The following is a 14239-nucleotide window of genomic DNA, read 5'->3' on the forward strand; positions in this document are numbered from 1 at the left end:
AGCTGGTATATAGGACTTAGTCACTCTTTTCGGGTCAGCAAAGGAATCAGGCAATTGATTAGCTAGCTTTTGCAAATGAATTATTTTCTGGACCTCTAAATCACATGATTGAGTCCGATGATCTTGCCATGATAGGAATGTTTGATTCCATTTTATTGCTTTGCCCAACTTTTTATTCTCTCCCCCTAATGTTGGGTACTCAGATTCATCAAAATGACAATCTGCATATCTGGCCTTAAACAAATCTCCTGTTGTTGGCTCAAGCTATTTAATAATGGTGGGAGAGTCAAATCCAACATATATTATCATCCTCCTTTGAGGTCCCATTTTTGTTCTGTAGTGGTGCAATAGGAACATACATAGAACATCCAAATGTTTTGATATGGAACACGTCTGGCTCATGACCCGAGAGTAATTGGGATGGAGAATATTTGTGTTCACTAGATGGCCTTATGCATATCAATTCAGCAGCATGTAATACCGCATGTCCCCAAGCTGATACTGGAAGCTTCGACCTCATGAGTAATGGTCGAGCTATGAGTTGGATTCTTTTAATGAAGGATTCGGCCAATCCATTCTGTGTATGTACATGTGCCACGGAGTGTTCCACACTTACCCCCATGGACATACAATAATCACTAAAAGCTTGGGAATTGAATTCATTAGCATTGTCAAGACGAATAGTTTTAAGTGGAAAATCTGGAAAGTAGGCTCTCAGTCTTATGATCTGGGCCAGTAATCTAGCAAATACCAGGTTTCTAGTGGATAATAAACAAACATGCGACCATCTGGTCGATGCATCAATGAGGACCATAAAATATCGAAATGTTCCACAAGATGGGTGTATTGGTCCAGATATATCGCCTTGAATCCTTTCCAGAAAGTTTAATGTTTCCTTAACCACCTTTACAGGTGATGGCCTTATTATTAATTTCCCTTGTGAGCATGGAACACATGGGAAGCTATTAGGGAGAATTTTCCTATCTTTCAAGGAATGACCAGTTGAGTTCAAGAGCATTTTACGCATCATAGCCGAACCAGGATGGCCGAGCCTGTCGTGCCATTGGTTAAAGGCTTCTCTGAACTCTTTAGTCATTGTGACATTAACCTCGATCAAGATTATATGGGCACAATAAAGGCCCATAGATATAGCAGGGATAGTCTCTAGGACTTTCTTATGGCCTTGGGCATTTTCATAAATCAAAAGGAATTCTTTCTTTCCCTCGCCCTTAGTTTCAACATATAGACCATTCATACGAATGTCTTTGAAACTTAACAAATTTCTCTTTGATTTAGGAGAATATAATGCATCAGAAATTTCTAGATGCGTGCCATTAGGCATCATTAAGTGGGTCTGGCCATGGCCTTCAATAAGACTGGTTGTGCCTGCTATAGTATTGATATTGGCACTTCTTAGGGTGAGGTTAACAAAATATCTTTTGTCTTTTAATATAGTGTGGCTTGATCCACTATCCACCACTAGCATGTTCTTGTCTTCTTTCATTTCTGAAAAATAGACAAGGATCATCATCTTAGACATTTCTTAAGTATAAGAATGTTTTATTTGGCTTTGTTTAAATGTTCTTAGGAAGTTTAACTGGATATATAAAATCAAATTTATTTCATAGATAGAACTTTATTTCAAAGTAGTAGAACAAAAACATAAAGCCAAAGGGAAATGCAAAGACAAAAACAACATGATGTCGAAATCTTAATTGGCCTCTTTAAGGATATCTGAAGTCTCAAATTCAGTCTGATCATCATTGTCATGGGCTTGAACATCCTCATGGTCGAGATCATTCTCATCATCATGATGGACCCAATGGGCCACATGGTTCTTTCCCTTTATGCTCTCCTGGTAAGAGTTTAACAAGATGACTGGGAGTTTTGCATCGGTTGGCCCAATGATTGGTCATCCCACACCGATGGCAAGAAGATTTGGTCGAGCCATGGGTTTTGAAGTCGGACTTATACCCACGGGGCTTGAACATCCTCATGGTCGAGATCATTCTCATCATCATGATGGACCCAATGGGCCACATGGTTCTTTCCCTTTATGCTCTCCTGGTAGAGTTTAACAAGATGACTGGGAGTTTTGCATCGGTTGGCCCAATGATTGGCCATCCCACACCGATGACAAGAAGATTTGGTCGAGCCATGGGTTTTGAAGTCGGACTTATACCCACGGCTAGGTTGATACCCTCGGCCATTACCTCAGCCATATCCTCGGCCTTGGCTACGACCAAGGTGTTCACATGGTTGAAACCCACGGTCACGTGGTTGAAACCAACGGTCACGTGGTTGAAACCCACGGTTACGACCTTGCAATCTTCCACGGCCTCTCATACGGCCATGGTTTGACTCTTTCTTTGGAGACTCATCTTTTGGCTCTATGGCCGCATGTGCCTCGGGTAATGCCTTAGCACCAGGAGGCCTCATCTCACTATTCCTCATGAGTAACTCATTGTTTTGCTCAGCCAGCAACAAACAAGAGATCAAATTTGCATAGGTGGAGAAACCCTTTTCTCGGTATTGTTGCTGAAGCAAAACATTGCTTGTGTGGAATGTAGAGAGTGTCTTCTCTAACATGTCAGCATCAGTGATAGTCTCTCCACACAGGTTCAACTTTGAGACTATCTTGAATAGAGCCGAGTTATACTCATCCACAGACTTAAAGTCTTGGATCCTTAGGTTCCTCCAATCATATAGGGCCTTTGGTAAGAGCACCGTCCTCTGGTGATCATATCTGGATTTCAGTTCTGTCCAAAGTTCCAGAGGATTCTCAACAGTGAGGTATTGGTCTTTGAGACTTTCAGCAAGGTGATGGCATATGATTAAGATCGCACTGTATCTATCCTTTTCAGATGACTCACTGCCATCAGTGATACAAGCACCAAGGTTTTTGGATTTCAAAATGATCTTGGTGTCAAGTGCCCATTGAAGGTAATTGTCTCCGGAGAGATTGAGGGCAGCATACTCAAGATTGTTGATTTTCGACATCTGAATCAAATAATCCATAAAGGGATAAGGATTCATAATAAGATGATCAATGGGGATTTTGAATGTTTGAAATGTTTTTATATTTTTCAATCATCACTAATAAAATTCAATCATAAAAATCGATTTCAAGGTTGGTTTTAATAATAACTATGTGATCAAATTATAACTTTATAATCAAATGTTTTCAAAACAAGTATTTAAAATTTATTATATGATATACTAATTTTAAAAACTTGATTATAGTTTATAATATTTGAAATAAATATTTACTTTAGTCAAAGATTTTCATTTAAACAAACATAAAAGTTTTTCAAAAAAAAATTTCAGTTTTCAAAATCAGACATCAATGGTCAAAGATTTTCATTTAAACAATCATAAAAGTTTAAAAAAAAAAAAAATTCAGTTTTCAAAATCAGACATCAATGGTCAAAGATTTTCATTTATGGGTTTTAATATTTCATTTATTCTGATTTTGACTGATCACAAAGGATCAAAAACGATTTTGGCTTTATGGTGATCATGATTGTTTTATTTATTTATTATTATTTTTTTTTTTTTGAATTTTGGATATTGGATTTTGCTGGTTGTGAAACCAAGCAAGAGAAAAAGTTTGATGTGTATAATGGCCGATTTTATTTGGCAAACATCACATCAGTTTAGATTGAGGATTTTGATGGGGTTTTTGATTACGCCAGATTATACATTCATGATTTCACATCTGGTAATTAGGCCAATCAAAGGATTGAATCATGGTTTTTTTTTTTTTTAATCTTTCATCAAATCCGGAAACATGGATGACAAAAGGAGAGAGGAGCAGCCGATTTTATGAATGGCTTTTAGCTAAGGGGATTTGCAATCTTTCAATAATTTTGTTTATGATTCAAATGGTTCTTAGAATCATGATTCATATAGATCAAGGATTCAAGATTAATATTTGAGATGATTTTAGTTCTACAGATTTTTCTCTTTTATAATATCTATAGATTTCTATTGTTTTATAAGTTTTAGGATTCATATAAAATTCAGATTCATATAGATCTTTATAATCAAAATTCAGATATGTGGTGTTCTTAGATTTTAGGGTTAGATTATTTTACCTTTTCACCACAAGGATTCTGAATGGACCACCTTAAGAGAGAGAGGAAGATGATCCGTGGAGAAGTGGCCGGCGTGGGGCTGGCCGGAGGAGAGGAGGTCGCCGGAGGAGAGGAGGTCGCCGGAGGAGAGGAGGTCGCCGGCGGAGAGCTTGCTCAGGTGGAGAGAGCTTTGTGCTGATAACGTGTTAAGATTTGAGAGAAGGTTTGTGAGAATGTGTTGTATATTTCTTATTGCTTACACCACTATATATAGTGGTTCATACAAGGTGGAGTCAAATGGAGAATTGATTACAAAGATACTCTACATAATGACATGGTCAAACTCATAAAGACTAAGGTTGAATGGGTCTTCCATGTGGCTGGATGTAAACCTCCAATGGACTCTAGTCTTGAACTTGTATGGTCTAGGTTATGGACCATCCACTTCATGATTCATAACACTGATTGTGATGATTTCAACACTAATAACTATTCTTGTCCCAATGGTTGATTAATATTAATACCTCTTCTGTTTCATTTTACTTGTCATTTTAGGTTTATGCACATAGATTACAAAATATATTTAATTTTCAATATTATAAATAAAAACATTATTATCTATGCACATAATCATTGTTCAACCAATATAAAAATAAATTACAGAATATTGTTAATAAATTTTGCATTGAAATTTTAAAATAACACTTATTTTAAAACAAAAATTTTATTCTACAATAAAAATTAAACTAAAACGGAGGGAGTATGATACTACGTATTTTCTTGCACTATGTACAGTCACTACAAAAAAAGATGTCAATTGTATCACTTAAATTGTATCACAAAATTAAATAATACAGCTTTCAATCATTTATTTGTAAATGATACAAAATATCGATAATTTAGCATCAGTTATAACAACTGATGTTATTTTTAACAAATTTAACATCACTTTGACTAACTGATATAATTCATCTTGATTAGCGTCACTTTAATAAAACTGATGCTAAATTTTTAAGTTATATCATTTATATAAATGATGTAAATTTATTCTGGATTAAAATCATTTATGCAAATGTTACAAATTTTACATCGATTAAAAAGTGATTCTAATTATATATATTTTTTCGAAAACATAATTATTAGTATTAACTTCAATTATAAGAAAATGATGTAACTATCTCTTTCTTTTACATCAATTAAATATAAATGATACTATTTTATCCTAATTTGTATCAGTTAAAATATTTGATATTAAAAAACTAATTTTCATTACATATTTATGGATATATTACTTTTTATCATAATTATATTTTATGTTGATATACTTTGATAAATATTTTATAGTAGAAAAATAATAAGAGATTTAAGTTGATATTTATCTTTAAGAAAGTATAGAATATACAAAAAAATTAAAGAAAAACAATTTTTGGCGTTCTCTCCTAATCAGAAAAAAGTCTGCTTCGTTACGTTAAAGTCATTCACGATCACAGCGTCATCACCTTCCATTAGCTTTTGAAAAAAAGTTTGAATAACAATGTAGGATAATTCCAAGCTTGTGGAAACTTAACATATTATTAGATGTTTAATATGTTAAGATAAACACAATAAGGAAACCTAGAAATAGGAAAATGAAGTTTCTATTTAGGTTAGATTTGTGTTTTCCATATCCCACATGTTAAAGGGAATTGTCTTTCATATAAATATATGTATAATGGAGAGGTGTTCCATATGATCTAAGAGAAACATATTGAGAGCTTTAGTTTTGAGTAGTTTCTAAAGCTAATAAGAAAAGTTGTTCTTATAACTCTTTGTGTTTCTAAGAGATTTGAATTGGTATCAGAGCCTCAGGTTGGAGACTCGATCTAAGCTTAAGTTGTAGCTTAAGATCCTGGTGCTTGTGAACAAGAGATCGCGTAAGCAAGATGGCAGACGTGACTAGGGCTCCACGCACGAAGGACTTTGGATCTACATCCATCCAATGCCTGATGTTGTCATTGACAAACTACACAGTTTGGTCGATGAGGATGAAGGTTCTACTTCGTGTTCATGAAGTGTGGGACACGATCGAACCCGGTTCAGATGATCAAAAGAAGAACGATGTTGCGATAGCTCTTTTGTTTCAATCTGTTCCAGAGACTTTGATTCTCCAGGTGGGAGAACAAACCGCATCAAAAGAGATCTGGAACGCCATCAAGTCGCGACACCTAGGAGCTGATCGTGTAAGGGATGCGAGACTTCAGACATTGATGACGGAGTTTGATAGGTTGAAGATGGATGATTCAGATACGGTCGATGACTTCGCAGGGAAGATATCAGGCCTATCATCCAAAGAAACCTCTTTGGGAGAAAACATAGAAGAATCCAAGATGGTCAAGAAGTTCTTGAAGGGTCTTCCGAGACACAAGTATATCCAGATCGTAGCATCACTTGAGCAAGTCCTAGATCTCAACTCGACAGGGTTTGAAGACATAGTTGGAAGGCTTAAGGCGTACGAGGAGCGTGTAGGAGAAGAAACTCAGAAAGAAGACCAAGGGAAGCTGATGTTTTCGAACAATGAAGAGCATAGTCAGAGGGGCTATGAGAATTCCCGTGGTAGAGGAAGAGGAAGGAACGGTAGAGGCAGAGGTCGAGGTAGGTCACACAACCAAAACCGTGCGTCACACACCGAAGATAACAACTCGAATAAGAATCGTTCAAAGCTGATATGTTGGAGAATGTGACAAGCCTGGTCACTACGCAACTGTATGTCCCGAGAAGACAGAGACGAATCAAGAAACCAACCTAAATGAGACAGAAGAGGATGATGCACTGTATGTACACGAGGTGGTGTTTTTGAACGAAGATAAGGTGATTCCAAAGAATCTTGATATCGACAAAGGCAATGCAAGTGTCTGGTATTTGGATAATGGAGCGAGCAATCACATGACAGGGAACAATGAGTTCTTTTCGAGTTTGAATCTCAAGACCAAAGGGAAGGTGAAGTTTGGTGATGGATCGTGTGTTGACATTGCAGGAAAGGGTGTTGTTACCTTTGTGTGCAAGACTGGAGAGAAGAAGGCACTCAAAGACATATACTACATACCTGATCTGAAGCACAATATATTGAGTCTTGGGCAAGAAACAGAGAGCGGATGTGAGGTTAACATGAAAGATGTCTACTTAACGCTCACAGATTCGCATGAAGGTTGCTAGTTCGTGTGACAAGATCTCCAAACCGTCTCTACAAGACCCCTATGGAGATAAGCTACCCGGAGTGTTTACATGTCAGGGACGTAGATGCTACATGGAGGTGGCATGCTCGACTAGGACATATAAGCAATGGAGTGATGAACAACATGCTAAGGAAGGATATGGTCATAGGAATGCCGTGTGTAACACACGAAGAAAGCGTGTGTGACGCATGTCTCGCAGGGAAGCAGATCAGACAGTCATTCCCGACCAAAGCCATGTTTCGTGCGACAAAGCCATTAGAGTTATTGCATGGAGATTTGTGTGGACTAATCACACCACCAACGCCAGCAAATAATAAGTATGTCTTTGTCTTGATCGATGACTTCTCTAGGTATATGTGGGTTATGCTATTGAAGGAGAAGAGTGAGGTATTCGATCGATTCAAAAGGTTTAAAGAGAGTGTAGAGAAGCATACAGGGTCAACCATCAAAACCTTTCGCACCGATAGAGGAGGAGAGTTTACCTCAGCTGAGTTCAATCTATTCTGTGAAGAGAATGGAGTTAAAAGGCACCTAACCGCGCCTTACACACCTCAACAAAACGGTATTGTGGAGAGGAGAAACCGAACCTTGATGGGAATAACAAGAAGTATGCTGAAGGCAATGAAGATGGCGAACTACTTGTGGGATGAAGCTGTACGACATTCAACTTACCTCATCAACAGAGTTCCTACAAAAGCCTTGAAGAATCAGACGCCATACGAGTGTCTTACATCGAAGAAACCAAATATCAAGCCCTTGAGGATATTCGGTTGTGTAGCTCATGCGAAAATCATTGGGCCTTATCTGAAGAAGTTGGATGAGAGATCAAAGAGTATGGTCAATCTTGGAACTGAGCCGGGTTCCAAAGCCTACAGACTCTATGATCCAGAGACAAGGAAGGTGATGGTGAGTAGAGATGTGATTTTCGATGAGGAGAAAGCTTGGGACTGGGCGTCTACAACAAACCAAGCTGATTGTGAACCGAGCATGGTTAAACTTCCACATGAGGGTGACATAGAAGAAGGTAATGATCAAGGTGAGGATCATGAACAGGAAGCTATAAACCAAGATGAGGAAGAAGAAGAAGATGCGGATCACAATGCAAACCAAGACGGTGGAGGTCAACCGTTAGTGACTAGACAAGGCCAAACCATAACAAAACCAAGATATCTCGATGATTATGTGTTACTTGCAGATCAAGAAAGTGGAATGCTGTTGCTCACAGTGGATGGCGAGCCAGAAAACTATTTTGAAGCTGAACACGTATGAGAATGGGTTGAAGCGATGGTGGCCGAGTTGGAGTTTATCACAAGAAACAAGACATGGGAGCTTGTGGATAGACCGGCTGGAGTGAAACCTATAGGGTTGAAGTGGATCTACAAGATTAAGAGAAAGGCGGATGGTACAGTGAGCAAGTATAAGCTAGACTTGTGGCAAGAGGCTATGTACAAAGAGAAGGAATAGATTTCGGGGAAGTGTTTGCACCAGTGGCAAGAATTGAGACTATTCGGCTCTTAATAGCCCTCGCAGCAACGAACGGTTGGGAGATACATCACATGGACGTGAAGACCGCTTTCTTGAATGGAGATCTAAAGGAGTTAGTGTATGTAACTCAACCGAAGGTTTCGAAAAGAAAGGAGAAGAGGATCGAGTGTATGTGTTACACAAGGTTTTGTATGGGTTACGCCAGGCACCCAGGGCATGGAATGTGAAACTCGATCAGGTTCCCAAGGAGATGAGATTTGAGAAGTGTACGAAGGAACCATCAGTGTACCACAAGACTGAAGGAGGATACATCTTGATCATAGCCATCTACGTTGATGATCTATTTGTGACAGGGACTTCGCTTAAGGTGATTAGGCAATTCAAGGAGGAGATTTCTAAGAAGTTCGAGATGTCAGATCTAGGTAAGCTAACGTACTACCTTGGCATAGAGGTGATTCAAGGAGCAGACGAAATCAGAATAAAACAAGAAAGGTATGCTCAAGGAATCCTGTGTGACACGAAGATGGAAGCGTGTAACGTAACTCAAATTCCAATGGAGTCGAATTTGAAGATCTCAAAAGCTAAAGATGAACGAGAGATAGATGCTACCGAGTTCAGAAGAATCGTAGGATGTTTGAGGTATCTGCTTCACACAAGACCCAACCTGTGTTACGCTGTAGGTGTTCTTAACCGATACATGCACAATCCGAGAGACTCTCACGGACAAGCCATCAAGCACATATTGCGGTATGTGAAAGGAACAACAAACTACAATCTGTTCTTCAAGAGAGATGGGTCAAGTAGTGTCGTTGGTTATAGTGACAGCAGTCACAACATTGATCTCGATGACGGGAGGAGCACGTCAGGTCATGCAATCTACTACGGTTCATCACTGATCACTTGGACATCGCAGAAGCAGCAGACAGTTGCATTGTCATCATGCGAAGCAGAGTTCATGGCAGCAACAGAAGCAACGAAGCAAGTTATATGGATCAAGGAATTGTTGAGTGAGATACTAAGCAAAGAAGGCGAGAAGGTCAAGCTTAGGATCGACAACAAATCATCCGTTGCTCTAACCAAGAATCCAGTTTTCCATGCAAGGAGTAAGCATGTACTCAAGAAGTATCACTTCATTCGTGAGTGTGGAGAACGGGCAGATCGAAGTGGAGCATGTGCCGGGTGTTGAGCAGAAGGCCGACATCCTTACTAAGCCATTAGCAAGGATTATGTTCAAGAAAATGAGGAGCTTAATCGGAGTTCAAGAAATTGATCTCCTTAATTCAAGTTGGAATTAAGGAGGTGAATGTTGGATAATTCCAAGCTTGTGAAAACTTAACATATTATTAGATGTTTAATATGTTAGAGCATCCGCATTAGTGAACCCCCTCTTGGGGTTCATAGGATTTTTCTAATATATTTTTGGTGGGTCCTTGAATAGTGATGAACCTCTATCTATTGTGTTCTTGCATTAGTGAACCTCAAAAAAGGTTCATAGGAATAAAATAATATTATTTTTTAATTTTTTTAAAACTTTTCAATATATTGACGTTTCATGAATAAAATATAATAATATATAAAAATATTTTAAAACTTTTTATTCAATACATTAAGAATAGATTAGATAAAAAAAATTACATAAAAGTTTTATTCAATACATTTCAGAATTCATACATTTGAGATTTCAAGAAAATACAAAGATTATTCATCTTCATCACGAAACTTTTGCCATACATTCTCCATTAAATCAGCTTTCAAACGATCATGCTTCTCTCTATCTCGAACTTCTCTGCGAATGCCTAACATATTATCGACCTGAATACTTTCTCTCTTTTTGGCCTTGGAACTTCTGCTTGACTCTCCTGTCTCAAACTCAGATGTATGAATTTGAGCGTATCTGTGTCATTCGTTTTCTACTATCATATTGTGCAATATGACACAAGTTCTAATTATCTTTCCTATCTTTTCCTTGTCCCATAGTAGAGCTGGGTTTTTAATAATTGCAAACCTCGATTGCAAAACTCCAAAAGCCCGTTCGACATCTTTTCTATAGGATTCTTGATGTTCAGCAAATAGCTCTGCCTTACGACCTTAAGGAAGTGGGATGGATTGGATAAATGTTGACCAATTTGGATAAATTCCGTTAGTAAGATAATAGGGCATACGATAAGTGTGGTTGTTGACCTTGAACTTAACTTTAGGTGCTCGGCCTTGTAAGATGTCATCAAAAACTGGTGACCGATCAAAAACATTGATATCGTTGAGGGTACCTGGTAATCCGAAAAATGCGTGCCATATCCAAAGATCTTGTGATGCCACAGCTTCTAAGACAATTGTCGGCTTTCCTGAACCACGTGTGTACTGACCTTTCCAAGCCGTTGGGCAGTTTTTCCACTCCCAATGCATACAATCGATGATGCCTATCATCCCCGGAAACCCCCGTACCTCTCCAACATCGAGTAATCGTTGCAGATCCTCGGGTGTAGGTCTTCGTAGATACTCATCTCCATACAATTGTATTATTGCATTAGTGAAATTTTCCAAACATAAACGTGATGTACTTTCACCAAGTCGGAGATATTCGTCATATGTATCTCCCGATTAACCATATGCCAGCATACGTATAGCTGCCGTACACTTTTGAAGGGCAGATAGCCCGTACCTTCCGTGAGCATTTTTTCGTTGCTGAAAGTATGGAACTTCACTACTCAAGCGTTCGACAATGCGAAGGAACAATTGCTTGTTCATTCGAAAACGACGCCTAAACATTTCCGGTAGATATGTAGGATTTTCCTTGAAATAATCGTTCCATAGTTGATTGTGTCCTAGTTCCCGATCTCTTTCGATATAAGCTCGTCTCGTGTTCGGGTGAGCATGAACCATTGAGTCGATGAAATTATCAACTACTTGGTCGACCATTTCTTCTAAAGCTTCATCTACTTCATCACTTGATGAGGAAGACATTGGTAATTTTTTTTCCTAAAACGACAAAAGGAGATTTCAGTTTTATTCTATCATTTTCTTTCATAATCAATTTTTTAACAGTATTCATATAATCTATAATTTTTTAACAGTATTCTATCATCTTTTTTTCAAATTCTTATTTTTTACATAATTGTATAAAACTTTTCATAAACAAAAATTTATAACATTTAATCAAGGATTCTATAATATTCTTTCATAAACTCTTTTGTTTTCATTTTATTCTATCAATGTTTCACTTACCTTGATACCTTGAAGAAAGAAGCTTGAAGGGTTGTTTTGGTTTGAAGCTTGAAGCTTGTTGTTTGACCACCACGATGAGAAAGAAGGTTGTTGAAGTGTGTTGTTACAGAAGATAGATGGTTCAGAGGTTTGTTGTAAGAAAGAAGTTTGTTCAATTTTTTTGAAGCTTGTTGTCGCTTTTATTGTAGTGAAATGGGAGAAACAAGAGAAGAGAACTGAGAGAGAAACAAGTTTGTTGTGCTTACCAAACATCAAGTTAGGAACACATAGTTTATATAGAGAGAGACATCAAGTTTACATCCGTGAATCAACATCAATGTTACAACAAAACCAAAAGACATCAAGTCTAGACATAGTACATCCGTGACTGAAGTGTAGCATGAAACAAAAGGCTACACTTTCACCTACTACCCGTGGCTTAAACATATAGAAACAAAGAAAAGACACCTTCACCTGCAACACCTTCCCACCCGTGACCTGCAACACCGTGTCCTACAACCCGTGACCTGCAAAAGACAAGACAAGATATTCAATCAACCAAAAGAAAAGTAATAAAACCATTTAGACAACACATTCAATCAAGCAAAACTACTTAACAGATTCAATGAAGCTCTACTGACCAACTAAAGCATTTCTGAGATGACTTTAGTCTTACGAGCAAGTTCCAGATCAGAAAGTGTTTCCACTTTTTGGGATACGAGGCGATGAAGTATCTTTTGTTTGGAGATGGTATTTTTCTGAGCTAGGATGCTCTGGATTTGATCAAAAGCTGCCTGGTTTGGCTTCTTTCGCTTCGCTGCTTTGTTGGCCTTAACACAGGGCGGCCTCACCTCTTCCTCCTCAGACACCACCTCCGCATCAGCTTCCTTCCTTTTCTCCTTCGAGATAGCGTGTGATCTCCATTTCTGATCGAACCTCAGTTCCCTCCAGCAGTGTTCAAGTGTGAACTTGACTTTGTAGTCATTGAAGAAGATGTCATGCGCCGCCTTCATGACATCATTCTCACTGTGGCCACTCGCCTGCTCCTTCAACGCCGCTTCATGGCATCCCACAAATTTACAAACCTGCTCATTCACTCTTCTCCACCTCTGCTTACATTGACCCCACTCCCTAGGAGCAGAGCCAATGAGCTGAGGACTCGAATTGAAATACCCCCCTATTCGCTTCCAAAACGAGCCCAACTTCTGTTCATTACTGACTATGGGATCCTTGCTGGTGTTCAAACAACCACTGATCAACACAAGGCCTTCTTTGGTTGACCACTTTCTCCTTTCCGCAGGCTTAACTAACCCGGGAGAGTTAACACCTTGCTCAGCAGAGTCTACAAACCCGGTAGAGTTAAGGGAAAAAGGGTCCATGTTTTTTGGTTTGGGGTGTTTTGGTTTGGGTTGGTGTGTAGATGTTTCTGTGAATTTTAAGTGTGGAGTTACTATATTTTTAAAGTAGTTTTTACGTTTGAAATGAGAGATAATTAAAAGAACTTTACCAACCAAAATTCATTACACAAGCCATTACACAACTACTAGATACCTATGAGCAGATACACATCAAATCAGGCGAAACAATTAACTCCTGCTAAGTACAATTCAAATTAATCACAGCAACCAACCAACCAACCAACAGATCATTAATGTGTGTTTAAAAAATATCTACTTGTACTTCTAGTTCTCCTTCTAGTTCTAGTTCTAGTTCTCGTTGTAGTTTAGTTGAGTTCTACATCTAGTTCTCGTTCTAGTTCTAGTTCTACTTCTAATTCAATCGAGAGATACCAATGACCAGAGATTTAGTTTAGCTGAGTCTAACCTTTGGTTGTCAATCGAAGCAGACCTTCTCGAGGGTATCGACCTGCACAGTGAGGTCATAGACCTGCTCATTGAGGATTTTAACCTGTTCCTGGACATGGGAAAAATAAAGGACATTTGTGTTAGTCACTGTAATAAAAATATATGGAAAAATAAATTACAGCGATGAAAGAGCAATGTTTCACTAACCTCAAGTGTCTCAATCTGTTTAGTGAGATTCGAGACCCCCATCATCACCTGCTCAGCCTCCTCCACCCGTTTAGTCAGCCTCTCCAGCTCCTCCTGCACACCTATCACCCAAGGCTGACGATAATGGAACCCATCAGCCTTGGTTACAACATAAAGAATAATCTGAGTCTTTTTGATTGACAACAATAACAACAATGATATACAACTTATTAAAGTGTAGTTTTACACAGGAGACTTTACCTCATAGTTTTTG

General features: G+C 38.4%; 3 protein-coding genes across 3 annotated transcripts; 1 reads left to right on the forward strand and 2 right to left on the reverse strand.

Moving 5' to 3' along the window:
• Positions 1-2214: 2214 nt before the first annotated feature.
• LOC106427306 lies at positions 2215-3000 on the reverse strand. The gene has a single exon (XM_048749020.1). It carries the CDS (start codon positions 2998-3000, stop codon positions 2215-2217), a length of 786 nt encoding a protein of 261 aa, XP_048604977.1.
• A 2998-nt stretch (positions 3001-5998) lies between these two features.
• Positions 5999-7268, forward strand: LOC125582357. Its single transcript, XM_048749021.1, has 2 exons — positions 5999-6707; positions 6790-7268. The coding sequence occupies exons 1-2, from the start codon at positions 5999-6001 to the stop codon at positions 7266-7268; spliced, it is 1188 nt and encodes a 395-aa protein (XP_048604978.1).
• A 5350-nt stretch (positions 7269-12618) lies between these two features.
• LOC106392864 (glutathione S-transferase T3-like) lies at positions 12619-13353 on the reverse strand. The gene has a single exon (XM_013833642.1). The coding sequence runs from the start codon at positions 13351-13353 to the stop codon at positions 12619-12621; it is 735 nt and encodes a 244-aa protein (XP_013689096.1).
• Positions 13354-14239: the final 886 nt, after the last annotated feature.

This window comes from Brassica napus, chromosome C2, assembly GCF_020379485.1.
Source record: "Brassica napus cultivar Da-Ae chromosome C2, Da-Ae, whole genome shotgun sequence".
NCBI lineage: Eukaryota > Viridiplantae > Streptophyta > Magnoliopsida > Brassicales > Brassicaceae > Brassica > Brassica napus.

Bases quoted from the DNA above. Each gene is read 5' to 3' on its own strand.
- LOC125582357 (XM_048749021.1), top strand. From the start codon at position 5,999: ATGGCAGACGTGACTAGGGCTCCACGCACGAAGGACTTTGGATCTACA. The intron at 6,708-6,789 runs GTAGGTCACACA...GATATGTTGGAG, and splicing joins CGGTAGAGGCAGAGGTCGAG to AATGTGACAAGCCTGGTCAC.
- LOC106427306 (XM_048749020.1), bottom strand. From the start codon at position 3,000: ATGTCGAAAATCAACAATCTTGAGTATGCTGCCCTCAATCTCTCCGGA.
- LOC106392864 (XM_013833642.1), bottom strand. From the start codon at position 13,353: ATGGACCCTTTTTCCCTTAACTCTACCGGGTTTGTAGACTCTGCTGAG.